The 27,861-nt window shown below is 45.0% G+C and overlaps 1 protein-coding gene across 1 annotated transcript in view; it reads left to right on the top strand.

Annotated features, from left to right (window-relative positions):
* Positions 1 to 27,861, top strand: part of CDCP1 (CUB domain containing protein 1) — a 57,778-nt gene that overhangs the window by 7,394 nt on the left and 22,523 nt on the right. The window contains exons 2-4 of the mRNA XM_011952651.1: positions 21,418 to 21,627; positions 24,328 to 24,690; positions 25,893 to 26,261. Coding sequence (XP_011808041.1) covers positions 21,418 to 21,627; positions 24,328 to 24,690; positions 25,893 to 26,261 — 942 coding nt within the window. The remainder of the gene's footprint in view (positions 1 to 21,417; positions 21,628 to 24,327; positions 24,691 to 25,892; positions 26,262 to 27,861) is intronic.

Here is a 27,861-nt window from a genome sequence, read left to right as displayed (position 1 = left end):
CTGTTAGTTCCCTAGAGAGCTGGTTGTTAAAAAGAGCCCAGCACGAACCCCCTGCCCTTGCTTCTTCTCTCGCTATGTGATCTCTACACACCAGCTCTGCTTTGCCTTCTGCCATGAGTGGAAGCAGCCTGAGGCCCTCACCAGATGCTCAATCTTGAACCTTTTAGCCAGCAGAACCATGAGCTAAATAAACCTCTTTTCTTTTCTTTCTTTCTTTCTTTCTTCTTTTTTTTTTTTTTTTTTTTGAGATCGAGTTTTTATTCTGTTGCCCAGGCTAGAGTACAATGCCACGATCTCAGCTCACTGCAGCCTCCGCCTCCTAGGAAGCGATTCTCTTGCCTCAACCTCCTGAGTAGCTGGGATTACAGGCACCTGCCACCACCCCCAGCTAAGTTCTGTATTTTTAGTAGAGATGAGGTTTCACCACGTTGGCCAGGCTGGTCTTGAACTCTTGACCTCAGGTGATCCACCTGCCTTGGCCTCAGCCTCCCAAAGTGCCAGGATTGCAGGCATGAGCCACTGCACCCAGTCAAACCTCTTTTCTTTATCAATTACCCAGCTTTAAGTATTCCTTTATAGCAACACAAAACAAACTAAGACACTTTGATTATTTGAGTCAGGTCCAGGAAGAACATTTAGATATTCAACAGGCAGATAGCCTGGGCCAAAAGTATAGGCTATCATAGTCTGTATAACCAGGTCTCCAGTGGGAGACATTAAGATTGTGTTCAGACTTTTGCTACCTACACATTGTACTTTGGTTACTATCCCAGTGCAGTCGACTTTGGGGATGTGTAAGGATATCTGTGGAAGAAATTCCTAGAAGTGAAGCTGCTCATTGAAAAGCTGTATGAAGTTATTCTAAAACACACTAGAACAAGTTTTAAAAAATATTTTGTGAGCCAGTGCCTGCACACACATGAATTTCCTGTTAGCCAAGGAACTGACTGGACCAGTTTTATAACAACTTAAGTATCATGCTCAATTACACTTGAGATGGGAATGAGAACACCCAAGTGGTCTCCTGGAGATTGCAGCTATCTTCATGACCAGGTGTTATTAGCCAAGACTGGGCTGGAGTTTGCCAGTCTGTGAAACCAGAGCTAGATCTCCATGGAGGGAAACCTGGCAGGGCTCTGGCCTTTAATCTCTGCTGAGAGATGGAGGATTATTCTGGAACTGGCTCGGAAGTTTCCGACAGTCTTGTCAGGCACCTCAGCCTTGGGCTACATCTATCAGGGCCATGCCATGTTCTTATCTTCGTAGAACATAGATGACTTTTTTTTTTTTTTTTGAAGCACTCTCGCTCTGTCGCACAGGCTGGAGTGCAGAGACACGATCTCGACTCACTGCAGCCTCTGCCTCCCAGGTTCTGGCAATTCTCCTACCTCAGCCTCCCGGGTAACTGGGATTACAGGCACGTGCCACCATGCCCAGCTGATTTTTTTTTTTTTTTTTTTTTGTATTTTTAGTAGAGATGGGGTTTCACCATGTTGGCCAGGCTGGTCTCGAACTCCTGACCTCAGGTGATCTGCTCACCTCAGCCTCCCAAAGTGCTAGGATTATAGGAGTGAGCCACCATGCCCAGCCTAAAAGACATTTTTCAAGTTGTAAACAATGCTTGGATCGTCTTGCAGAAGCTCACCACAACCTGAATGGTGCCAAACCCTCAATATAACTTCTTCTAGCCTCACTGGCCTCTGCCTCTATGGGGAATACAACTCAAGTTCCAGGCAGGAACCTGGAATGCTGGTGGGAAGGTATGTCCCACTGGCATCTTCCCCTCCTTGCCTTAGTCGCTAAAGATTGGAAACAACCCAAATACTCATCATTAGAAGCAGGTTAGGTAAATTATGCTACATCCAAACAATGAGATGTTAGGCAACTATTTAAAAGAATGACATAGCTCTCTGTAAACTAATGTGGAGTAACCTCCAAGATACATTATGAAGAGAAAAACACAAGAATCAGAACAGTACGTATGACATGCAACCTTTTGGCAAACTAAAATGAAATAGGGATGGTATATAAATACACACTTACATATTCATAGATTACTTCTGGAAGAGTGCACAAAATCTGGTAATAGTGGTTGCCTATAGGAACAGAACTAGATGCAAGGGTGAAAGAATGACTTTTTACATTTTGTTTTACTTTATTTTGTGCTTCATGTATAATTTATCTAAATGTAAAAGTATTTTTCAGCTCTACTGAGATGTAATATACATACCATCAAATTTACCAGTATCAATTGTATAATTCGATGGGTCTTATCAAGTGCATGGTATAACATTTCTATCACCCTGCAAAGTTCCTCCAGATTCCTTTGCAATAAACCCATACCCCTTAGCCCCTGGCAACCACTGATTTGCCTTCTACCACGGTAGTTTTGCCTTTAAAATATTTTAAAAATAAAAACAATTTAAAGCCAGGTATGAATATAGTACTCACTGTTTTTGTTGCATTAAAACAAATTTCTCAAGTATAGACCCCATCTTCAAAAAAGCCTGAAGTTACTTCCTGCAGGAATTTGGTTGTGTAGAAGGGATGGAGTAGAAGTGTTAAGTTGCTAGGAATCGAGGAGCTGATGACCAAAAAACTGCCTTCCCGACTTGCAGCAGTTTTTCATGAAGAGCAACTTGCTGTGATTTGTTTTGTTTTGTTTTTTCCCTATCTACTTTTAGGGCCTAGCACTGAGCAGACCTAGAAAATTTGATTTATTATTTGATTGATAACTGGAGATCATCTATAGGAGCAAAGTAGAATATAGTGGAATGAGAATTAATGCTTCATTGCCCCAAATTTTCTAGCTGAGTTTTGTTCCCATCCTCCTCTTTCTTCCTTAGCAATACTCTTAGCAGTAGGGCTAACTTCTACTGTAAGGAAGGAATATGGTTCATGAAAAGGAAAGTACTTTAACCCACAGTCTTTCTCCCTTTCAGGAAGAACCATCTGCTTTTTTTCTTCCACCCACCTACACAATGTGCTTTGGAGCCAGGCTTCTTAAAACTCCCAACTCAGCATTCTTGGTTTCTCAGCTTAGTTTTTCACATCCCTGAATTCTTAGAAGGTCTTGAAAAGATCTAGCCCAGTCCAAGGTCATTTTGGTAACAAATTCTGTTCATTCTGGAGATATTGGAGGCCCCTTGTGCATCTAGCTCTGTGCACCCTTATCCTTTGCTCTCCAAGGACTCACCATCTGGAAGGGATTCTAACATGTAAACCAGGAGCTACAAATTGATGACCTGGGGGGCTTGGCCTAGTTCTGTTTTGTATGTTTTGAAAAAAACCTAAATTACAAAGTATTTGGTAGAGCTGGCACCCTCTGATTCAATAAAGACCCTCTTCCCTATGTTGCCTTTCATATTTGGGTTTGCGACACTTTCCAGTGTAATAAGTACAGCTAAAGATGTAGGTATTAGAATTGCAATATGAGCTTCTATAGGCAAGACAAGAGAAAGAGGAGGACAAGATATTCTCCTGGTGCCTGAGGTCTGTGGGACATCCTTAACAAAACCCTGAGTTTGGCCCTGGAGCGGAAGTATAGCTCTGTTATTAATTACCAATAACCCCACAATTTTTTTAAAAAAATTTAAAATGGCATCTCCCACCATCTCTGAAATGACAACTTGCTAAGTGATCCACTATCTGGAAAGAAGCAATTCAGAGTTAATTCTTCAATATCTGATTTATAACTAGAGATCACCTACAAAAGCAAGCAGAATATAGTCTAATGAGGACTAAATTCTTGATTACTCCAAATTTTCTAGCTTGGGTTTTGTTCCAAGCCTCCTTTTTCTCCCTTGGCAATAGCTGTTAGCAGTAGGGCCAACTTCTACTGTAACGAAGGAACGTAGAAAGTGCTCTGCCCCACAATCTCTCTCCCTTTCAGGAAGAACCATCTGGTTTTTTTCTTCCATCCACCCACACAATGTGCTTTGGAGCCAAGCTTCTCAAACCCATCTCAGCATTCTTGGTGCCTCAACTTAGTTTTTCATATCCCTGAATTTTTGGCATGTTCATCTTAAGATCACTGGCTGGTCCCAACATTGACACTGTCTTTTTGCCAATAATGACCATCCTAGTTGATGTAACACCTTCCATAATGACTGTCCTTGTTCCTGTAACTTCATTATGATGCCCAAACACCTTTTATAATGGCTGTGCTCATTGACTTAACACCTTCCACATCAGTACCTTTTACTGCAGTCACCCTTGTGGATGTATCTTCCACCATGACTATCCTTGTTGATACAGTATCTTCCATAATAGCCTTCCTCATTGACGTAACACCTTCCAAAGGTACTTCTGATATAGGTTATTTTGGAGAATGGTCTGTAATGGCCATGCTCATTGACATAACACCTCCTGGAGGCTGCCCTGGGCCCTCTGGGTGAGGAAGGCATTTGTCTGACTGGCCCCGAAGATCTCCTGGAGTGTGCCGCATCGTGTTGCTGATCTGTTTATCCTGGGCTGCCTGGTTTGCTGTGGAATCACGTTATTGACCTGGCTTGTGGTCGCTTACAAGGGCTTCATTCAGAAAGCTGTTTGCCATCTCAGGCTGTGTGGTTTGCTCTCCCATTCCCCACTTTAAGATTGCTGGACATGACAACAGCAACAACAGAAATGGTGTTAATCCCTAGTCCCTAAAACAGAAGGTTTAAACTGAGGGATGTATTCCTGGTTGGCTGCCCTGGCCCCTGGGATGGCAATACACCCACACTCCCCAGTCAAGTCCGCTGGAGTGATCAAGAGGTTGGGGCTTTGCAGTTAAGAAAGAAGTAGATCTAGGCTGGGCATGGTGGCTCACGCCTGTAATCCTAGCACTTTGGGAGGCCGAGGCAGGTGGATCACGAGGTCAGGAGATGGAGACCATCCTGGCTAACACAGTGAAACCCTGTCTCTACTGAAAATACAAAAAATTAGCCAGGTGTGGTGGCAGGCACCTGTAGTCCCAGCTACTCAGGAGGCTGAGGCAGGAGAATGATGTGAACCCAGGAGGCAGAGCTTGCAGTGAGCCGAGATCGCACCACTGCACTCCAGCCTGGGTGACTGAGCGAGATCTGTCCCCAAAAAAAAAGAATAAGTAGCTCTAAGGCCTCAAAAACATGGGTTTCTCCCCTTGCTCAGCGGGTACTTGGTGGAAGCTGACATCCCAAATGGTCACTTCCTCTCACATCCTGGCTGCCGTGGGTGGGTGCTGCAATCTGTCTTTCCAGGGCAGCAAGAAAGGAGCAGGGAGTGAGTCAGCTGGTGGTCATCTTTCAGACCACTGTGAAGCAGAGGATGGATTGCTGCCAAAGTATCGGAAGTAAAGTCAGTGACGGAGGTGGTGAGGACAACAGAGATGGAGGAGGAGCAGATGCTGTTCCTGTTGATTGCCCAGGGCTTGTGATAATGAGGAAGAGTTGGGGGACTCAGAGGCAAGATTATAGGCCAAGGGAAGGGCCCACGCTAGGGAGAGACTCTCTTCTTGGAGGGCTGCTAGCCTCTTTCCTACATACAGAACATTTTCTGGAGCCACTGCAGCCCCCTCACTAGTGTAAAGGGAAAGGCGGACAGTCAGAGTGGCATTTAGGACAGAAAACTCCAGCACTCCTCTGCTGCTGGTGTTGAGTGGTACAAGCTGAAATGCGTCTCTAACCACTGCTCTTCTCTAGCTGGGGTTCAGAGCAAACACTTAGTCCCAGGCTGCCCAGCTTGTGACCTTAAAGGAGCAGAAGGTGCATGGGCTTTGGAATCGGGCAGGCCTAGGTTTGAAGCTCAGCTGTGTGTCTTCCCAGTGTGAATTTAAGCAGTTTACCTAAAGAAAATGTATAGAAAGTGCCCGGCACATGGCAGAGGCTGAACAAATGGCAGCTGCTAAATTATTGCCATCATTCCTAGTCGCCCTCTCCCACCTGCCTTCAGCCTTGGCCAGTGTCCACACAGCCTACCTCTTCTGGACTCTGGATTTTAAAGCCAGGCTCCCCACCGGATTGCCCTTTGATCTCTGGTTTTTGTCTGGGGCTCTTGCTCAGCCCACAGGTCTAGGTGAGATGACCAGCCATACACTCTCTTGGCCATATCGTCACCTCTCTGACCCACTCATTTGCCTCCCTCCTGTCACCTTCCAGTATCTGGATGTTAAAGTTTTACAGTAAACCCAATGTTTTAGACATCCTTGTTGATATAATATTTTCATAAAGGCTGGCTTATCTATATAACACCTTCCATCTGGTAATTCAGCTCAGAAGGGGAGGCTCAGCATCCCAAACAATACCTTGTATTTGTCCAAACTTCTTTCCTTGAGCAGCTCGGCAGGTCCACAAAAACAACCCCATCTTTCCCTGCCTGGTACCCCATCTAATTAAGAGTTCTGTATTGGTTTTCTTCTTTAAAAAAGTATATTTTTTTTTCTTTTTTTTTTTTTAGACGGAGTTTCACTCTTGTTGCCCAGGCTGGAGTGCAATGATGCGATTTCAGCTCACTGCAACCTCCTCCTCCTGGGTTCAAGCAATTCTCCTGCCTCAGCCTCCCATGTAGGTGGGATTACAGGCATGCGCCACCACACCCAGCTAATTTTGTATTTTTAGTAGAGATGGGGTTTCTCCATGTTGGTCAACTGGTCTCGAACTCCTGACCTCAGGTGATCCACCACCTCGGCCTCCCAAAGTGCTGGGGTTACAGGCGTGAGCCACCGTGCCTGGCCAAGAGTTCTGTATTGGTTTTCTATTGCTGCATAACAAATTGCCAGAAACTTGGTGTCATAAAAACAACACCTGTTAGCTCACAGTTCTGTAGGTCAGAAGTCCAGAAATGTACAGCATGGGTGGGTTCTCTGCGCAAGGTCTCAAAAGGCTAAGATCAAGATGTTGGCCAGGCTACATTCTCAACAGGAGCTTATGGTTCTCTTCTAAGCATGTTGGTTGTAGCAGAATTCAGTTCCTGTGGCTGCAGGTCTGATGTCCCCCTTTCCTTGCTGGTTTTCAACCAACACTGCTCTCAGCTTTCAGAGACCACCTGCATTCCTTGTCATGTGGACCCATCTTCAACACTAGCTACAGAGACTATCCCTGATGTTGAATTCCTTTCCCACGTCAACTCCTTTTCTCCAGGAAAAGCCCAACCTCTTTTAAGAGTTCAGCTGATTAGGCCAGACCCACCCAGGATAGTCTCCCTTTCCTAAAGTTAACAGTACCATTCAACGTAGCCTAATCAGGCGAGTGATATCCCATCCCTCCCACACTCAAGTGGAAGAGATTCTACAAGGATATGAGTCACTGGAGGGCATCTTAGAATTCTGCCCGCCCCTGGGTGCCGTGGCACAGAGGCTCTGCCCCCTCTGCCAGAATGGTAATGATCATGGCCATCACTCTTTGAGGGCCGGCCACGTGCCTGGCTTTGCAATGTGGTCTCATTCCAATGCTTGTAAAAGCCCTGCACAGTTGATGTTTTTAGCCAAATGCTGCAGATGAGAAACTTGTGGTTCAGAGAGGTCAGGTGGCTTCTCGTGGCCCAGCCAAGTGACTGAAGTGATGAGGCACACAAGACAGGGAGTATTACACATGTGAGGTCAGGTGATGGGGGCCACAGAACAGGTCTCTGTCTTAATAGAACCTCTTCTCCTGCCGCCTTTTGCTCCTCCCCAGTGAGCGGATTTTCAAAACCGCAGGCTGAACTAACCTAGAGCTGAACATTTTGGTAGTGAAGTGTTTCCCTGCTGCCACGTCTCTAGTGTTATCCTTTGAGGGATGATGAATGGTAAGGTAGAAATAGCCAGATATAACCTTCTGGAAAAGCTCATTTTAAACTGAACTTTATTTTTAGTTTAAGCAGCTCATGGCTTATGTTCAGACAAGTAAGAACGTTTTATTTTATATGGCTCTTTTTTTGTTTTTGTTTTTTTGGAGACGGAGTCTCGCTGTGTCGCCAGGCTGTAGTGCAGTGGTGTGATGTCGGCTCACTGCAACCTCTGCCTCCCAGACTCAAGTGATTCTCCTGCCTCAGCCTCCTGAGTAGCTGGGATTACAGGCATGTGCCACCACGCCTAGCTAATTTTTGTGTTTTTTTTTTTTTAAGTAGAGACAGAGTTTTACCGTGTTGGCCAGGCTAGTCTCGAACTCCTGACCTCAGATGATCCGCCTGCCCTGGCCTCCCAAAGTGCTGGGATTACAGGCGTGAGCCACCACACCCAGCCTTACATGGCTTTTAATCACCAAAAAAGTACAGTCCTATCAGAACATTTTTCGCAGGCCTGCCCCCAGCAGTGTCCCTTATTCAGTGCGTGGCCTACAGAGACCAAAGTAAGGTCTCTGAATGCAGTGGTCAACGGGCTGCATGATGTGCTAGCCAGTTTTTCACTTATCAGGGAAATCCTTCTTATTTTTCATGACCTTTTGCCATCTTTTGAGTTTTCTAGTTATGACATCATTTTTGTTTAAACAAATTTCTCTCCCTCCCTTCCACAGTAATCCGGGGGATTACTGTGAATATATATGAATTTCAGGCTATGCAGTTTCAGTCAACTTTTCATTGGCATGCAAATTAATAATTAGCAATTAATTCTCACCTACATTATGCTAAATGAAATAAGCCAGATACAAAAGGACGAGGACTGTCTGATTCCACTTAGATTAGTAGTCAAATTCATAGAGACGAAGTAGGATGCTGGTTACCAGGGCTCAGGGGAGAGATGGGAGTTATTTAGTGGCCACAGGGTTTCTGCTGAGGATGATGAAAACATTCCAGACGTGGATGGTGGTAACTGTTGCACGACAATGTGAATGTGCTTAATGCTTCTGAACTACACACTTAAAAATGGTTAAAATGATAAAGTGTGTGTTTGTATATTTTACTATAATAAAAAAGCAAAAAGAAATATTTGCAGGGTTTATTTATAGGTGTTTTTTCCCTTTTCTGTTTTATCGAGTTGGGTTTTTTTTTTTTTACCACAATAAAAAAAAAATTTTTTTTTAAAGAAGTAAAGCATAGGCCAGGCATGATGGCATGCACCTGTCATCCCAGCATTTGGGGAGGCTAAAGCTTGAGCCTAGGAGTTCAAGATCAACCTGGGCAACATAGGAAGACCCCCGTCTCTATAAAAATAAAAACAAAAAAATTAGCTAGGCATAGTGGCATGCGCTGGTGGTCCCAGCTACTCCGGAGGCTGAGGTGGGAAGACTGCTTGAGCCCGGGAGGTCAAGGCTGCAGTGAGCTGTGATTGTGCCATTGCACTCCAGCCTGAGCAACAAAGCAAGGCCATGTCACGGAAAGAAAAAAAAAAGGAAGCATACGTTCCAATTCTGTGGTTAGCTTTGTAAATGTACTATTGGTTTCTAATGCTAGAGTCTGTCTCTGCTAGAAAGGAAGGCTTGACACACTTAGAAGGCTCCACCCCTTACAAGGCCCAGGGACAACACTTGTAAGCAACTGCCCCAAGCATAACTCACTGCACTTAGGGTTCAGATCATGAGGAAGGACCAACAGGTTTTTCTCCTCAATTTTCAGAGTTGTGCAAACAACAATTTGTTGTAACAAGAACCGTGAAGCCCTGTAAGAACCTAGTTAGTACCTTGAGGGCAGAGACTTTGAATCATCTGTGGATGAGACCTTATGCCCAGGACCTTACAGGCACAAAGAGCGACTCAGAAGGGGTTTGGTGTATATCCAGAAGGATGGTGGGAGAGGAGCTTCTCAGCATACAAGAAAGTTTCACATAGCTAGGAATGGTTTTTCTGAGTTTTAAGAATTGTTTTATTGTGGCTGGACACAGCCTCAAGTCTGTAATCCCAGCACTTTGGGAGGCCAAGGCAGGAGGATTACTTGAGCCCAGGAGTTCAAGACCTAAGGTGATACCCTGTCTCTACAAAAATTAAAAAATTAGTCAGGCATGGTGGCCTGCGCTGGTGGTCCCAGCTACCCAGGAGACTGAGGTGGGAGGATTGCTTGAGCTGGGAGGCCGAAGCTGCAGTGAGCCAAGATCACACCACTGCTCTACAGCCTGGGTGACAGAATGAGACTATGTCTCAAAAAAAAAATTGTTTTATTGAGACTTAAGTAATCAAATCTTAAGTGTATAGCTGGATAATTTTTAGGTGTGTGTGTGTCATGCGTGTGTGTGTGTGTGTCTTGTAACCAAGATTTGGAACATTCTAGTACTGCAGAATTTTCTCTCTTGCCCCTTTCTAATCACCTGCCCACCTTCCCCACCCCAGGTTCACTATTCTGACTTATACAAGCACAGATTGGTTTTGTCTTTTTGAACTTGATATAAATAGGATTTATATCAAGTCTTTTGTGTGTGGATTCTTGTTTAACCACCCCCCTGCTGACTTTTTGTCAGAAGAACTTGAACAACTATTTAATCTCTGATGGCAAGGTTGGACCATTGGAATGAGGTACTCTGGGGGGAATACTAAAGACACTGGGAATTCAGTAACTTCTAAACATTTAAGGGAGGGGGCTGTGGACCTTTGCATGTGTGTCCCTGAGTGTACATACAGATGGGTTTTTAAATCCACTCCTTTGATTCTTCTCCAGCCATCCTTGTGATCCTCAGTGACTTTCATGGTCCTCATGACTCACACTTCAAGGTCTAACAAAATAAATCTTGTTAACATTTCATAAAATGTTAATGTGATTTAAAGTAGCCTTGTGGCATTTTAGCATCTTGCATGAATTATTTACAGTGGTCATAAGCTGAGTTATATTTGTTATTTAATTCTGCAATTCCCATGTTCAAAGTCTGTTATTATGCAGCTTTCTTACCTCTGTGGTCCTCTTGGAAACCATTCATCCACTGATACGGTGTGATTCAATCTGGAATTAAATGTTAACCTCCGTGTTTTGGATTGACAAGGAGCCTTAAGATGGCCTCAGTCTCAGAGGGGTTTATATGCAGATGTGTCTGTTTGCTACAGACTGTGACCCAGACAGGGCCACCTCTTTCCTATGGCATGTGTCTTTGATCATAAAAGGGAAAAACGCAACAGAAGAGTTTGGATGGTTCTATGCAAACCTGTCACCACTTTAGAAAAATGATTCAAAGCATAAGCTCTGGAGACAGTGAACTGCTAGCATTGCTTTTGGGAAATGGTTCAATTACTTTAGAAAATGAATAACTTGGCTGGGTGCGGTGGCTCACGCCTGTAATCCCAGCACTTTGGGAGGTTGAGGCAGGAGGATCACCTGAGGTCAGGAGTTCCAGACCAGTCTGGCCAATATGGTGAAACGTCGTTCTACTAAAAATACAAAAATTAGCTGGGCGTGGTGGTAGGCATCTGTAATCCCAGCTACTCGGGAGGCTGAGGCAGGAGAATCACTTGAACCTGGAAGGCAGAGCCAAGACAGTACCACTGCACTCTAGCCTGGGCAAAAGAGTGAAACTCCGTCTCAAAAAAGTAAAAGAAATAAAAGAAATAACTTGCATCATTGCATGTAATTTTCTTCCTTGAGGACTTTGGGAATTAAGAGTCAGGAATGAATGAATGTACACAGCAGTCCCCTGTGTTGATAAACTGTTCCAACGAGTTGGATTGACTAAGCTGCACATGGTTCTTTTTAACATTGCTATTGGAACTTAATTTTACTCTTTTCTGTAACTAATCTAAGAGCTGTGGAAATAGTAAACTATTTTAATGGGAACTATGTGTGTCTCTCACTGAGAGGTTGGGACCCTGATGTCTCGTGAGACCTGAGGTCCCTGGATGTAAGTCTGAAAGTCGGAGCCCAGCCTTGTTCATCTTTGTATGCCAGCACCTGGCCTGGAGGGTAACTCATGGCAAAATGATCTTGAGAGATGTGGCCAGAGTCGGCCTTCATCAACATTTTGCAGCATGTTGTCTCTGCACTTCCCACCTGCACTGTGCATGCCCTTGTCCGATTCCCTCGGGCCTTCTTCCCTGCCCTGACCTCCCAGTGCAGTCCTGTGTCCCAGTCCCACTGTGGGTGGGAGGTTGTGCTTGATCACTCCCCAGGTCCTTTACTGATAACTAGGGTCAGTGTCCAGTCGTTCCTGGGTGTTGACTGATCACTGCAGTGTTTAATGTGGTCCTTTCCTTTGGAAAGCGTATAATGGTAGAATGGCAGGCAAGTTCTTGTAGCCACCTGTGGCACAGTATCTTTAGTTGGGAGGTGTACCTGCCATTGGGGTTGGGGAATGGGATGGTCACCTGCCCTGCCACCCATCCCTTTCTCCAGACCTGCAACAGTAGCCTGAAGGCATTTCCTCAGCTTGGCCTGACTGCTGTACCTTGCCCCAGCTTCTTTCTAGGGACGTCTGGTAAGCAGCCATCATTTCACATCTCTTTACTTCTCAGAAGATGAATGAGAGATTTGCCCTGCTGTCTTGACAGACTCTTTCCTGAAACCAGCCATGGGAATAGGTGGAAGGAGTGGGGTGGGGAAAGGGAATTGGCAGGTCTTGGCAGGTGCTACTTGACTTCCAAACCAGTGGATGAAAGGCTTTATAGCTCAGATACCTAAAAGGACAGGTCGGGGTCTCTTTTAGGAAGAAGCATTTCCTGCCAAGCCAAGCAGAAGCCTGCTTGAAATTGACTCAAACTTGCATCGGATTTTCCCATGAGTCTCACTGACAGCTGTCTAGAGAAGTGAGTCCTGCAGGCCAGGGCTTCTATAGCATGCTTTTCTGCTAAAACTTGGCACTGGCCTTTCATTCTCAGTACTTTGTTCTAGAATCATGGCTGCTTTTCTTTTGCCACCAACTCGGCCACATTAACCTCCCATGCCCACACCCCGTGGGCAGACCTGAGGAAGCTGTGGAGCCATCAGCAGCAGAACCATGCCAGTTCCCTTTCTTAGAACCTTACACCTGGCACTGCCAAAAAAGAACAATACAAAACAACAACCATGCCCCAAACATTTCAAATTCTGTGGAATTTAAATATTAAGCTTAAATTCCAACTATACTTTCAAATTACTTTGACATGAAGGAGGATTTGCAGTAATGCAATATGCTTGTTGGACCATTTAAAACAAATATATTTTCCTTTTGATATCCTGGAGAGCCAGCAGCTTGGAAATACTTTATTCTACCTTGATTGACTTTGTTGGTAAGAACAACCCACCATCATCAGAAAGTTCCTGGTTGTGTATGGAGTTCTTCGGGTGGGGCTAGCTCTGCTGAATAGTCATTTATCATACCCCGGGCACCGGCGTCAGAGCTGAGCTGGGGCACAAAACTTGTCCTTACCTCTTATTAATCATATATGCCTGGGCACGTTACTTAAACTGCCCAAGCCTCAGTTTCTTTATCTGTATAATGGGGATTAATATTAGAACCTACTTTATGGAGTGGTTGTGGGGATTTATAAATACTTATAAACATGTGCAGGGAGGCTGCCTCATATTAAGGAATCGTTAAATGTTTGTTGTTGTTGCCATTTAGATAGGCCTGGTGTCTAGATTCCAAAGGTTTTTCTCCCATCCAAGAGAGAATGATTGCCCTTGAAATGGCAATTCATGTTCTAGTTCATTCTTATGTGAAGGTGGAAATGAACTATTTCCAGGTAGGCAGATCAGTGGTCTTCCTGTTGTTGGCAAGACTTACACCTCAATTTACCAGTCTAAATGGACCCGGCCAAGTCAATGACACATGGATTTTGAGTGTCTAAACCTGTTGTCTCTCTATTCCTTTAGGCCTCACTGCTTCAGGTCCACTGGACTAGGAAGACTCCAAGTTAGGCGATGTGACAGTCTGGCACCCCCAACCCTCACACAGCAGGCACTGTTAGAATGAATTCTGTTGGAGGTGACCCCCTACTTCTTGGAATCAGCCAACAACTGCATTCACTTAATAAGAATGGCAGTTTCTGTCACCTCCAGGGTAGACAAAAAAAAGAAAGAGAGACAGACAGACAGAGACAGAGGAAGGAAGGAAGGAAGGAAGGAAGGAAGGGAGGGAGGAAGAGAGGGAGGAAGGGAGGGAGGGAGGGAGAGAGGGAGGAAGGAAGGAAAGAAATAAAGAATGGCAGCAGTTCCTCCTCTTCTGCTGGGTGACTTGACCAGCCTTGGCAGCTTCTATGAGGGCAGCTCAGTGTGGTACCCTGGGTGGGTGGAGACTGCAGAGGTTCCAGGGTTGAACCAGAATGTCCCAGTTGCCTCCTGAGCTCAGCAAACTTGGAGAAGTGAGGTCACTTCTCTGAGTCTCAGTGAAGGTGCTGGAGTCACATGAGTCAACAAGTAGAAGGGCCTATTAATAGCCAATGATCAGGGCCAGGGCCATGGCTGGGTGAGGCAGATAAGGTGTGCAGAATTTAAGGAGACACTCACACTTGCCTCCTTAAGTGGCACCACCCTGACAGTGAGTGCCTCCTTAAGGTTTGCCTCTTCGGTGCCTTGCCTGCCTTACCTAGTCCCCACCCAGCCAGCCAGGACTGTAGGCTTTAGACTCAGAGCCAAACCGCTGCTATTGTTGTCTGCTTAACACCCTTCAATAGTGCCCCATCACTGCTAGTAGTAGTTGTAATATGCTATCATTGATAATATCAACAATACTAACAGCCAGTATCAATTGACCACCTGGCACCATTCTAAGCACTTTGTAGGTATTAACTCATTTAGGCCTTACAAGGAATCTCATTATTTTCCTGTTTGTAGATGAGGAAAGTGAGGTACCGAGAAGCTAAGGAATTTGCCCAAGGGGTCACATCTGGATGAGTGGTAGAGCCAGTAATTGACCCTAGACAGTCTGATTCTAGAATCTGTACTCTTCACCACCACACCAAGCTGCTAAGGTATGCTGGTCCCAGTGGGTGAAGCCCAAACTCCATGGCCAACAACCAAGCCCTTTCCCACTTCTCCAGCCTCCTCAACCCACCCAAACAAAACTCTGGCCAAATCAAACTCTCCAGAGTGGCTCCAAGGAAGCCACGATTTTCATATTTTGGCATCTTTGCGCCTGCTGTACCTTCCATCTATCCTTCCTGACACTCATCTCACTGTTCCTGGTTGGCACACTCATATCCATTCTATAAGACCCATCTTAAGTCATGCCCCTTCTGTGAAGTCTTCCTTGACCACCACCCCCAGATGGTTGATAGTAGACCCTCAATGTCTTCAGAGTACCTTGAACTTCACTGGTGTCCTAAAATTACTATCTGGGTGTAATGAATGGGTAGACAGGCAAACGTACATTCAATGTATGTGAATTCAACACTTGCTCCCCGCAGGGAATAAAGGTTGGGAGAAATCATTTCAATGGTGTGTGTGTCCCCTCGGGGTGGATATGAGGTAAGGTATAAATTTGCCAGTCTGCTGGACATCCTGAGGCTCTCATGGTGTGCACATCCACAATTTAATGAAATGTATTTTTGCAAACCTGGCCCCTAAAAGCAAATTACGACTTATCTGATGCTCAGTCTGAAAAGCAGGGATCTGCTGCATGGATGGAGGAAACACCAGTTGCTGGACTTGTTGAGAGTGGAATGCTGGTCTGCAATGTGACCTCTTCCTAAGAGAGGACAGGGCTATTTTGGCCAAAAGTGGAACCTGACTCGCATGCAAGCCGTGACGGATCAACCACAAACTTCTTGGTTTGAGTCTGCCTCCCTTGGCATCCTGGGAACTCCTCCAGGGCATCATGCATCTTAATATGTATCTCCTAGTGCCCAGGCTGAGCCCAGCCCTGGCTGGGAGCTGCTCAGTCCATCTTCCTTGGATGGAGAAAGTGAATGAGAGCCAAGTCCCACAGGCAACCACACCCAGAATTGAGGCAACTTGTTCCAATTCATCTACAAATTTTCGATGGGTTGCTAGTACTTTGCCAGTCTTTTAAACTGTATTTGACAGATCTCGGAGAAAAACAACTTCCTGGTGTTTATCACATGGAATTCCCTCCCCTACATTAGTTTCCCTTACTAGAATCAAGAATTGCAAAGAAATAGAATGGCAGGGAGAACAAATAACAGGGATGTGTGATATGGTGATTAGTGAATGGTGAATCATGAATGATGATTAAAACAAATGGAAATTCTTCCCCCAACCCTGCCTGCCCAGGAGGGAGCTGGTGAGGCAGATACTCACAAATGTGTCCTAATAAGGAGAGGTCAGGAGGCAGGAGAGCTGAAGAAAAGAGCTGTGTGTGACTCAGGAGCTCAAGCCTGTGCCTTGTAAGCTTTTCCAAATGTCCCAAGCCCAGGAGCCCACACACTGCTATAGTGAAAGCTTGGATGTCTTTCAGCCCATAAGGCCTCAAAGTCACACCAGAATCTGGAGCATTTCTGAGTTTCTCTGAACCTGGGTAATGATTTTCTGAAATATTAGACCAATGAAATACCAAATTCCTGGGGAGGCAAAAGAAAGTGGTGTGATCCAAGCATTTGTGATCAAATGAGCTGACAAGTTACTCTACTTAAGCAGTGGGGATTTTACCACTGTTTTTATTGCAGTGAAATAAGTACCTCTAGAGTGGTAGACTTGGTGGGGGTCAGGAGAGAGAGTCCATATTTCAAGTGTGTACAAGGTTGAATCATTATCTTCTTGCTCCTGTTCACCCCTTCTGGCTAACTTATTTATCATTTAGGATGAGGGGCACCATTAAAAATGACAGCCATGTGGATGATGAGTCCTTGGCTGTGACCCTAGAAAAGAGCCTGTAAGTCATCTCCTGATGGAAAGGTAGCTAAATTCAGCTTTGCCTATCATGTGTCTTTAGCTTAGTTGTTTCCTTTGAACTATGAGCTGGACACCAGGTGGGGATTACTCAAGCCCAAATGCTCTGGTCTGGTACACCAAAGAATAGTTACAAACTACAACTGGACAGTAGAACGTGCTGGGTTGATCATCTCAGCCAGGACAAAGAAACATATTAAGATGTTAAACGTCTACCAGGAGTGAGTCATTTAACCTTCATAAGGTTTCGTCTTCCTTGATTGCAAAATGAGTTTGCATGAAAATCTGGGTTATTTAGACCCTAAATAAAAAATATAAACAACAGAAGTAGCATTAGTAATTCATGAAGGAAGGACTGGCATATTCAATGCTGAGAGTTGGAACAATGGGCTCTCCATATGGAAAAAAAATAGAAGTGAATCCCTACTTCTCACCATAGACCAAAAAAAAAAAAAAAAACCCTTGTTACACCTACTGGGGCTTAGAACTTTATCCCAGACCATTCGTAGGCCCTTAGTCTAGGCTATTAATTCCCTAAGGGCAGGGACTCTGGCTGTTTTTATCATTAAGGCATTTGCACCAAGTGTGTCACTAGAATAGATTATAAACCCAGAAAATGTTTGTTGAATGAATACATCATTTCCAAAATTCTTTAAAAAATGAATTTCTAGGCCAGGCATGGTGGCTCACACCTGTAATCCCAGCACTTCAGGAGACCGAGGTGGACAAATCACTTGAGGCCAGGAGTTCAAGACCAGCCCGGCCAACATGGCAAAACCCCCTCTTTACTACAAAATACAAAAATTAGCCAGGTGTGGGCACATCTATAGTCCCAGCTACTCGGGAGACTGAGGCACGAGAATCACTTGAGTCTCAAAGGCGGAGGTTGCCAAGATCACGCCATTGCACTCCAACCAGGGCAACAGAGGGTAACTCTGTCCTAAAAAAAAAAAAAAAACAAAAAACAAAAACAAAAGAAAAGAAAAGAAAAAAAAATTCTAAAAGAGATTATATATTTTTCTGGCTGGTCACAATGGCTCACGCCTATAATCCCAGCACTTTGGGAGGCCGAGGCAGGTGGATCACCTGAGGTCAGGAGTTCAAGACCAGCCTGGCCAACATGGTGAAACCCCATCTCTACTAAAAATACAAAAATTAGCTGGGCGTGGTGGCACGTGCCTTTAGTCCCAGCTACTCAGGAGGCTGAGGCAGGAGAATAGCTTGAGCTCAGAAGGTGGAGGTTGCAGTGAGCCAAGGTTGCGCCACTGCACTCCAGCCTGGGCAACAGAGTGAGAGTCCATCTCAAAAAAAAAGAGAGATTACACATTTTTCTTTGGCTGTTATTGTAATAGAATAACTTGCCATATACCCAGAATTATTTTGGGTACTAACCTGGCTAAACAACACAGAAGAACTGAGTGGAGAGATTTTGGTGAGATCAACTTTGGTCATCTCTGAATCTAAGTTAAAGAGGTTTAAAATATTACATATACCTAGGCCCCACCCCCAGTTATTATTACACCATATTTTAACTGTGGTAATGATTATTCTTTTGTTAATTTATTACATGCTTACTTTGTGTAAAAACATGATCTTTTGAACGCTTTTTTCTTTTTATTAAGGTATAGCTTACATAAAATAAACATCATCAATTTTAGGTGTGCAGTTTGATGAATTTTGGCATTTGTATACAAGGTGTAATCACTGCTATGTCAAGATACAAAACAGTCCCCTCACCCTACACAGTCTGCTTGGCCCCCTGGTGCTCCATCCCCTCTCCCCATCTCTAGCTTCAGGCAATGCAGCTCTGCTTAGTGTCTAGCACTGATTTAAAATAATGATCATGGGGGCAGGAATGTTTAAATAAAGGGTAAAAAAGCTGACAGAAGGGGAAATGGGAATGAGAAAGAAACTGGTAACATAGCTAGGCGGGCTGTAGCCTCAGATTGGACTCAGCTTCACTCGATGGTAAATTAGCCCAACTTGGAGAGACTGGGTGCTCCAATAAAGTTTTTTACAAATAACACAGACGTTTTCATGATTACAGAAAAAGAACACAAGAGTTGTAATATACAGCTCAGATATAAATCTGGCAACTGGGTTTCTGAACATAGATCTGGATTCATTTTTAATCTGACGTCTTAAAGAACTCCTCAGCCTCAGAAGATTCTAAATGACCACACGGCTTGAAGACCAAGCATTTGAGTAAATAAAACTTCTGCCTTGGAGAATGTATTCTCTCTCAAGCTATTAATTAAAAGATTCATAGTTCCTTGTTCTTGCCAGAATTTATTAGCCCAAAGTAAAATATGGGAATGGTGGTATGTCTATGAGAAATTAAATGCAGTGAAGCCAAGAACACAGGGACTAATAGTTTTATATGGAGCTGTTTTGGGGCTTGAAATGTTTTGTCTCCTTGTGGGGATCAGGCACTGTCTAGGTCCTGGGGCTACCACTAAAAAATACAGGCAAGTTCCTGCTGCCTCCTGTAGGAGCTCACAGACATGAAGCACAGGGTTCAGGAGGACTGAGGTGGCGGCAGGAGGAGCATTTTAGGTGGGCTGGTCAGGGAAGGCCTCTCGGAAAATGCAACCTTTGTGCTGAGACTGGAATGACAAAAAGGAGCCAGCTTTTTCTAGAGAAAGCACTTTTGGTGTCAGGACCAGCACGTGCAAAGGCCCTGAGGTGGGAAAGAGGTTGGTGTGTTCAAGCAAGAAGGCAAAGGTGGCCTGAACACAGTGATTAAGGTGGAGAGGGTTACACGCAGAAGCCAGAAAGACAAGAAGTTTTGCTCCAAAAATGGAAACCTAAGCTCTCTTGCAGTCATAAAACTGTCCATGATGGTGCCCTAGTGCCCAGAGAGATATGTCACTTCTGAGCAGTAGTTGGGAATGCTTCCAGTTACAAAGTCGCTTCCCACTTCCTCAGGTACTGGTCATAGACTCAGAGCCGGCAGGGAGTGTAGAGTTATTCTAGCCCCACCCCTTCATTTTACAATGAAAGAACAGAGGCCCAAAGTTCGTACCTGAAAAACCATTCTAAGTGAGGTCAAAAGGCAAATGATAAACTGGGGGAAATATTTACAGTTCATATCACTCATATCACAGGTTGGGAGATCAATTTCCATACTATGTAAAGAGCAGCTGGCCAGCGGGGCTGGAGCAGAGTGTAGCATGGAGAGAGAGGCACAAGAGGAGGGTGACAGAAATCCACATGTGTGATCACATTCAGCCGCTGAGCTGTGGGAATACAGCATGCTCACTCATGGCGGCTGGCAGAAATCCATCCAGTCTTGTGCAGCCTAGCAGTTATGGTAAAATTATAGCGCATGGCTGGTCCAACACTGAAGAGGACTCAGATGTCAATCAGTAGGTACATGGATAAATAAATCATGGCCTAGTCTGTCAATGGAATAGTACTCAGCAATAAAAAGGAGGACACTACTGTCCCATGCAGCAGCATGGGTGAATCTCACAAGCATGCTGAGCAGAAGCAGCCAGCTACAAAAGGGAAAGTACTATAGGCTTCCATTTGCATGAAGGTCCAGAGCAGGACAAACTCATTGACAGTTTTCAAGGACTTAGAGTGGAGGTTGACTGCAGAGGGGCACTGAGGGAACTTTTGAGGGTGAGGAAAATATTTCTATATCTTGATTGTGGTGGTCACATGAGTGTATACGTTTGTCAAAACTCTTAAAATGAGTGGGTCCTTTTTAATGTGTGTAAATTACTGTCAATAAGGTTGATTTTTAAAAAATAAATTTTTAAAGAGGGAAAAAAGAATAGATGGGAAACAAAAGCTTCTGATTAGATTGCTATTCATTCACCAACTGCTTATCAAGCACCATTTGTGTGCCAGCACGATAACAGATCCCGACCAGCTGTTTGTACCAGAACATGGTACTACAGAGGCACTGTAAGCCCCTAGGCTCCCTCCACAGGATTCACCTACAGACGATCCTCCCATCGTCCGCTGTTCCCAGGCCATCAGCTGTCCGGAGACTCAGAATCAGAATCCAAGATAGGGCAGGGGCAGTGGCTGCTAAGGAGAAAGTGGCTCTCCCTTCTTGGTCTAAGAGCACTTAATCGATCAAGCAAAGCAAATGGGAAGGAGATTGAGCTTGTTTGTGAACCAGAGCCCTACCCTGACATTTGTACAATTCTATTTAATAATCATCCCCCACCTCACTTGCTTGATATTGTTTGCTCAGGTGTTTTTACTAAACCCCAATCTGAGATAATAGCATTGTTTTGTTCTAACTTTCTGAGTTCATCGATACAATATGATTATATCTAATTTCTGCAAATGTTTTTCTAGCCCCCCACTACCGTACGTACATATGTATGTATGTGCTGGGCATATAAAGCACCCAGGTCAAGGGACAGCAGCCCTTTGCAGATAAATGTGTCTCCCTGTGATGGATGGTTTCTGTGTGTAGACTTTGTTCTACAGTCATGTTGAGAAAAGGTGTGGTGGTTACTCTGGTTGTTATTTAATACTGCTCAGATGGGATATCTAACAGCATACTGTTCAAGACATCTAGAACACAGTATACTGTTTTCAATTTGTAGCAAAATTGATAACGCAAACAAGAAACACATGTCAGTGACCAGCCACCAGCGTCATGGTTCTTTTTGATTGCTGAGGTCAGGACTGTCATTTTGTACCATCCTCCTTCTCAGAAAAGGAGGGAAAGAACAAAGTTGTCAGAGAGGGCATCCTCTCTAAATCAGACTGGGGTCGGGGGCCACAGCAGTTTGCAGACCTAAATCATCCTGCTCACTTCATTTTCCTTCCTTCCTTCAGAAGCTTTTGAGATTGCTCTGCCACGAGAAAGCAACATTACAGTTCTTATAAAGCTGGGGACCCCGACTCTGCTGGCAAAACCCTGTTATATCGTCATTTCTAAAAGACATACAACCATGTTGTCCATCAAGTCTGGAGAAAGAATAGTCTTTACCTTTAGCTGCCAGAGTCCTGAGAATCACTTTGTCGTAGAGATCCAGAAAAATATTGGTAAGTAGGCACTCGTGAGCTGTTTGACAATGTCTTTTAAATGTCTATACCTCCCTCCTGTCTTTCCTTGCTAAGTCAGTCTCTAATGCTAGAGAGGTAAGATCTATTCTGAAACTCTGCAGTTTTTTAATTTAGCTCCCATGTGACCAGTTAGGGTTCTAAATGCTTTACACAGCTTAATTTGTTCAATCTTTAAAACAGCCCTATGAGCAGTTCAGAGAGAGAGGAACTTGCCTAAGTGGGCACAACTAGTAAGCAGCAGCTCAGGAGAAGAACCCCGGTACTCTGGCTTTCGAGTCTTTGCACTTAGCCACTGTGCACATGGGCTCTTCAGGCAGCCCTACAGAAGCCCATAAGCTACAGATCTTCAGGTCTGTGATGCTCGTCTTGTGTGCTAAAAACATCTGACCGATATGGAAGACAAAAGAATCAGAAGATTAAGGAGAGGCCAGGCATGGTGGTTCAAACTTGTAATCCCAGCACTGAGGAGGCTGAGGTAGGTGGATCCCCTGAGGTCAGGAGTTCAAGACCAACCTGGCCAACACAGTGAAACCCCATCTCTACAAAAAAAAAAAAAAAAAAATTACCCAGGCATGGTGGCACATGCCTATAGTCTCAGCTACTTGGGAGGCTGAGGCAGGAGGATCACTTGAACCTGGGAGACAGGTTGCAGTGAGCCAAGATGGTACCACTGCATTCCAGCTTGAGTAACAGAGCAAGACTCCATCTCCAAAAAGAAAAAACAAGAAGAAGAAGAAAGAGTTAATGAAAGTAGAAATCTGCGGGAAAAATGAGTTGTGAATCACTCCAGAAATAATACTTCTCCATCCTCTGGACAGGAATCTTTTTAGTTATTTAAAATGTTTGCACCAGACAGAGTACAGGAGAAGATTTCGAGACATGCTGCTCATTTCGACTACTCTTACCTGTGTGTTCATCCTAAAAAACAAAGCTCTTAGCATCACATGAAAAATTACTTTCATAACCTGATCTTGCAGTGTCACAGGGCTGGTGACAGAGCTCAGGCTGGCAGATGGGGCTTTTTGACTCCAGATTTTGCTATAGAATTAAATCAGAATCCCTGGGATGGCCCAGGCATGTGTAGTTTTTAAATTGCCCGCAGGTGAGTTGTAGGTAGAACCAGCACTAAGAGTCACTGCCTTACAAGAGTTAAGTGTTCCCACAAGAGTACAGAACCTAGCCAGAGCCAACTGATGTTGCCCTGGGCACACTGGAGGTGTGAGTGGAAAATCACTTGAGGCCAGCTTTTGAAAGAAAGAGGTGGCTTGATATAAACATCGAAGTTTCCATGAGGTCCTAAAATAGGTACTACCTTTACCAACATGCAAAGTCTAATTTTAGTCATGTTAGTCATCATGTTATCTAACCCTGTGTTATTGGTTAGACAGCATAGTGTATTGACAAGAAAAAGTTGACCAAACACAGCCTGAGCTTTCGTCCTGGGATCTGGGATTGCCGTGTACTTGCTGCACATGCCAGCCCAAGTCACCTGGATCCACGACTGCTTTGCAAAAATCTGAGGTCTGGATGATGTCAGAGATCTAAGACTGATCTGAAATTCTCCATAATTCTATTTTGAGTGGACAGTACTTTCAAATACCCCAATAGAACAGCAGTAAAGATTCACAAATTATTATTACGGAGGCCAGAGTCCTTCACAGCTTTCAGATGCCCCCTGCTCAAGACAACAAAACCTTGATGTTCTTCCCCTCGCCTTCCTCTTGTTTCCTCCTTGATGACAATGTTTCTTGCTTTGTTTTAAAAGGCTTAGGAAACAAATATATCAAAGGATGTCATTAGCTGTTAGCCTTAAAAAAATTAATTAAACTGCAGTGGTTATAAAATACCAGCATTAAAGCAGCGCAGGAAGAGAAATGGTGCCGCCAGGTTCCAGCCGTCCAGGGGAGTTGCACATTCAGAGTGTATTCACTATGTTGATGAATGTGTTGATGGGAAAACCAGTTTTAAAGGATGAATCTTGGCACTGTGCTCTACAAATTGTGAAATCGTGACTCTCTCAGTACAGGAGAAGTAGGAGATCCCAAAGCTCAGACTCTGCTGCAAATGCCCTCCTTCTGGCTTCACCCACTGGACCCCAGGAACTTAATGTGGAAATCACAGTAGTTAAGAGATGTCTCAAGTCTGCTGACCTGGAAGCAGAGCCTGAGACAGGGATTTTTTGTTTAAGTCATTGATCAAGAAAGTGCTCTCAGAAGTGAGGAAAGCAGGATAGAGCAGGGCACGTAGCTGAGTTTAAATGTGGTTTTAGCTGAAGGGTAGCCTCAGCCTGACCCCATGGGGGCTCCAGAGTATGAATGGCATACCCAGGTTATGTCACTTGAAGCAAGGAGGCCAGACTTTTTAATTCCTGCAGGAGGCCATTATTGACTATAGACAGCACCTCTCCCTTGGGATGGGCATGAGGGGCTGCAACACCTTTCAGGCTTTTCTGGTTCAAGGCAGCTCTCCCCAGCTGAGGCACTTCCCTGAAGGAGGGTACATCTGTGAGCCACTGGCCACTAAGACTCACAGAACCTGGAGCCTGGGTGCCCCTGCCTGGTAAAGGCCACCCGAGCAGAGCCCCAAAGAGTCTGCTACAGGGGGCTGAGTGGTAGAGGAGGAGTGGTGTGGGGCCTTGGAGCATCTGTGATCAAAATTGCTATTGTGACTGTTTTTCAGACTGTATGTCGGGCCCATGTCCTTTTGGGGAGGTTCAGCTTCAGCCCTCAACATCGTTGTTGCCTACCCTCAACAGAACTTTCATCTGGGACGTCAAAGCCCATAAGAGCATCGGTTTAGAGCTGCAGTTTTCCATCCCTCGCCTGAGGCAGATTGGTCCGGGTGAGAGCTGCCCAGACGGAGTCACTCACTCCATCAGCGGCCGAATCGATGCCACTGTGGTCAGGATTGGAACCTTCTGCAGCAATGGCACTGTGTCCCGGATCAAGATGCAAGAAGGAGTGAAAATGGCCTTACACCTACCATGGTTCCACCCCAGAAATGTCTCCGGCTTCAGCATTGCAAACCGCTCATCTATAAAACGTGAGCAAGCCCCTCCCCACTATCTGATTAGATTAAAACACACAAAATCTTCATTGTTCTAGGTCAGAAATGGCCAAATGTCAGCAAATCTCGAAGACTCGATCTAAATACCATAAAGGAAGATCCTGCTCTTCTATAAATGACATGGGCCACTCATTCCTAGCGTGAACCCCCTCTTCTCTGTTAAACAAACAGGGTGATTCTCTTTATCCTTTTTGCATGTGATACTTGTTTTCAAGAAATGACAAAGGATTGGTTCACAGACCCACCTTGATTGCTTCATTTCTAACTTCTTTGTCTTCCATCTCTTTCATATTTTCTGTAAATGTATCAGTGATGTGCAGAGCTCACTCACACTGGCTCATCAAAGCTGTTTTTTGTTTTTGTTTGTTTTGAGACAGAGTCTCACTCTATTGCCCAGGCTGGAGTGCAATGGCGCTGTCTTGGCTCACTGCAACCTCTACCTCTAGGTTCAAGCAATTCTCCTACAGGCATGTGCCACCACGCCCGGCTAATTTTTGTATTTTTATTAGAGACGGAATTTCACCATGTTGGCCAGGCTGGTCTTGAACTCCTGACCTCAGGTGATCCTCCTGCCTTAGCCTCCCACAGTACTAGGATTACAGGCATGAGCCACTGTGCCTGGCAGAGAGCTGACTGTTAAGTGTTCAGGCATTTTGTGAGCTGATGTGAAATAGATCCGTTATAAAAAATAGAATTAAATTAACTTATGATTAAATAAATTATTTTAAAAACAAAGATAATAAATACTCAAAACTCATCACTTCCTAATTATTTTAATGTTGCCTGTGCTGTCAGGGTTATTTGTATCATCGTATCTGTATGGAGGGAAAAACATAAAGGTGTGCTACTACCCAACTCCACATTCAGTCACCCGGTGTTGGTAGTTTGAAATCAGCCATGGTGGGAGTATTTATATCCACTATGGAAGTGGGCAGATGCTATAAGTCAGGGCTTTCCCCTTTACCACTGGACCGCTTATTAAATATTTACTCGCACACCACCAATGTGTCTGCATTCCCAATCTCTGCCTTGAGTCCAAATATACCGTATCCAGACCCTCTGCTCAGGATCTGAGAACTGCAGTCATTTTTCCTATATCCCCACCCCTTGGCTGCAGACAACCAGGACAGGGTCTAATTGCCCCCTATTCTTTCTGGTTTGGGTTCCACTCCCAATAGGTCTGTGCATCATCGAGTCTGTGTTTGAGGGTGAAGGCTCAGCAACCCTGATGTCTGCCAACTACCCAGAAGGCTTCCCTGAGGATGAGCTCATGACGTGGCAGTTTGTCATTCCTGCACACCTGCGGGCCAGCGTCTCCTTCCTCAACTTCAACCTCTCCAACTGCGAGAGGAAGGAGGAGCGGGTTGAGTACTACATCCCGGGCTCCACCACCAACCCCGAGGTGTTCAAGCTGGAGGACAAGCAGCCTGGGAACATGGCAGGGAACTTCAACCTCTCCCTGCAAGGCTGTGACCAAGATGCCCAAAACCCAGGGATCCTCCGACTGCAGTTCCAAGTTTTGGTCCAACATCCACAAAATGAAAGCAGTGAGTGAGCCCTACTTTCCTTTTTCTTCCTTCTCCAGCACCTTCGTTGTTTCCTGGGTAGTCCGCCTGGGGTGAGGCTCCCTTCCTGTTTCTCGCCTGTGGCTTCTGAAACACTTAGACTCTGGACCCGGGAAGAGTTTCAGGAAGTGGGTTGCTAGGCAGTAAGACAGGCTCGTTGGTGAACACCTGGTATATAGTTCCATTTCAGTACAATAAAAAGCAATCTTGCATTCAAGATGCTAAATAGTTTTTAACCAAGGCATTGAAAGGTCATTTTCTAGATCTTATGTCTTGACCCCGCAATGTGAATGAGGATGTACCCGCACTATCAGCAATGATGATGGGAACTTACAGTTTTATGGCTCAGCGCCCCTACTATGGACACATACTCTGCATGTCATCTTGGGTTAAGCATGCCACTTACACAATCTCAGCTAATCTTTATTGCAACTCTGTAGGGGAGGTGGGAATTATCTTCATTTACTAATGAGAAACCAGAAAGTTCAGAGAGGTTATGGAACTGGCCTGACATCACACAGCTTGTCAAGAGCAGAGCAAGCTCTGAGCCCTGAGCCTGTGCTCTGGCCCATACTGAAGCCCAGTTAAGGTGATGAGAATTAGGTTGGACATCATTCCACAAACGTTGCTGAGATGCCATGAACACAGAGGAGCGGAGTTAAGGCCTGGACTACGGTGAGGCAGAGTGTCCAGGGTGCAATATTTAAGGAGGTACCCACTCCCGGGGTCATGTAACTGCAAGGTCAGCCCCTGAGAGTGAGCACCTCCTTAAACTTTGCTCCCTGGGTGCCTGGCTTGCCTCACCCCAGTCTTGGCCCTGAAGGGTGTAGTACAGATTTTGAGATAAAAGATACAAAATGAACTCAGAGTGGCTCTTCCTGGGGCTCATGTATGATGTGAAGGAGTGAGTTGTGGCAAGTGGTCTTGAACCAGGACGTGTCTGATGTGTAGTGAGGATGGGCACTGTCCAGAGGGCTGATTCTCATTCTTGTTTTTACTATTATTTACTTCTAGGAAGTAGGCAGAGCCAGCCAGAAAAATTAAGTGGGAGTGTGGAATGGCATGCTGCTGATTTTTGTAGGGCTGATAAGCATCAGAAAAATGACAGTGTGGGATCCACTAGAGGGACTGCCCAACTGGTGCTGCCCTAGAAACGTCCATATGTATGTATGTATATGTATGTATAGATATGTATACATGGGGCCAGGCACGGTGGCTCACACCTGTAATCCCAGCACTTTGGCAAGAGACCAAGGCAGGCAAATCACTTGAGGTCAGGAGTTCCAGACCAGCCTGGACTACATGGCAAAACCCCGTCTCTACAAAAAATTCAAAAATTAGCCAGGCATGATGGCATGCACCTGTAGTCCCAGCTACTTGAGGGGCTGAGGCATGAGAATTGCTTGAACCCAGAAGGCAGAGGTTGCAGTGAGATGGGATTGGGCCACTGCACTCCAGCCTGGGCAACAGAGTGAGACTTTGTCTCAAAAAAAAAAAAAAAAAAATTACCCAGGCATGGTGGCACATGCCTATAGTCTCAGCTACTTGGGAGGCTGAGGCAGGAGGATCACTTGAACCTGGG

Source organism: Colobus angolensis, unplaced genomic scaffold (assembly GCF_000951035.1).
Source record: "Colobus angolensis palliatus isolate OR3802 unplaced genomic scaffold, Cang.pa_1.0 Scaffold344, whole genome shotgun sequence".
NCBI lineage: Eukaryota > Metazoa > Chordata > Mammalia > Primates > Cercopithecidae > Colobus > Colobus angolensis.
This window is presented reverse-complemented; position numbering and strand designations above follow the sequence as displayed.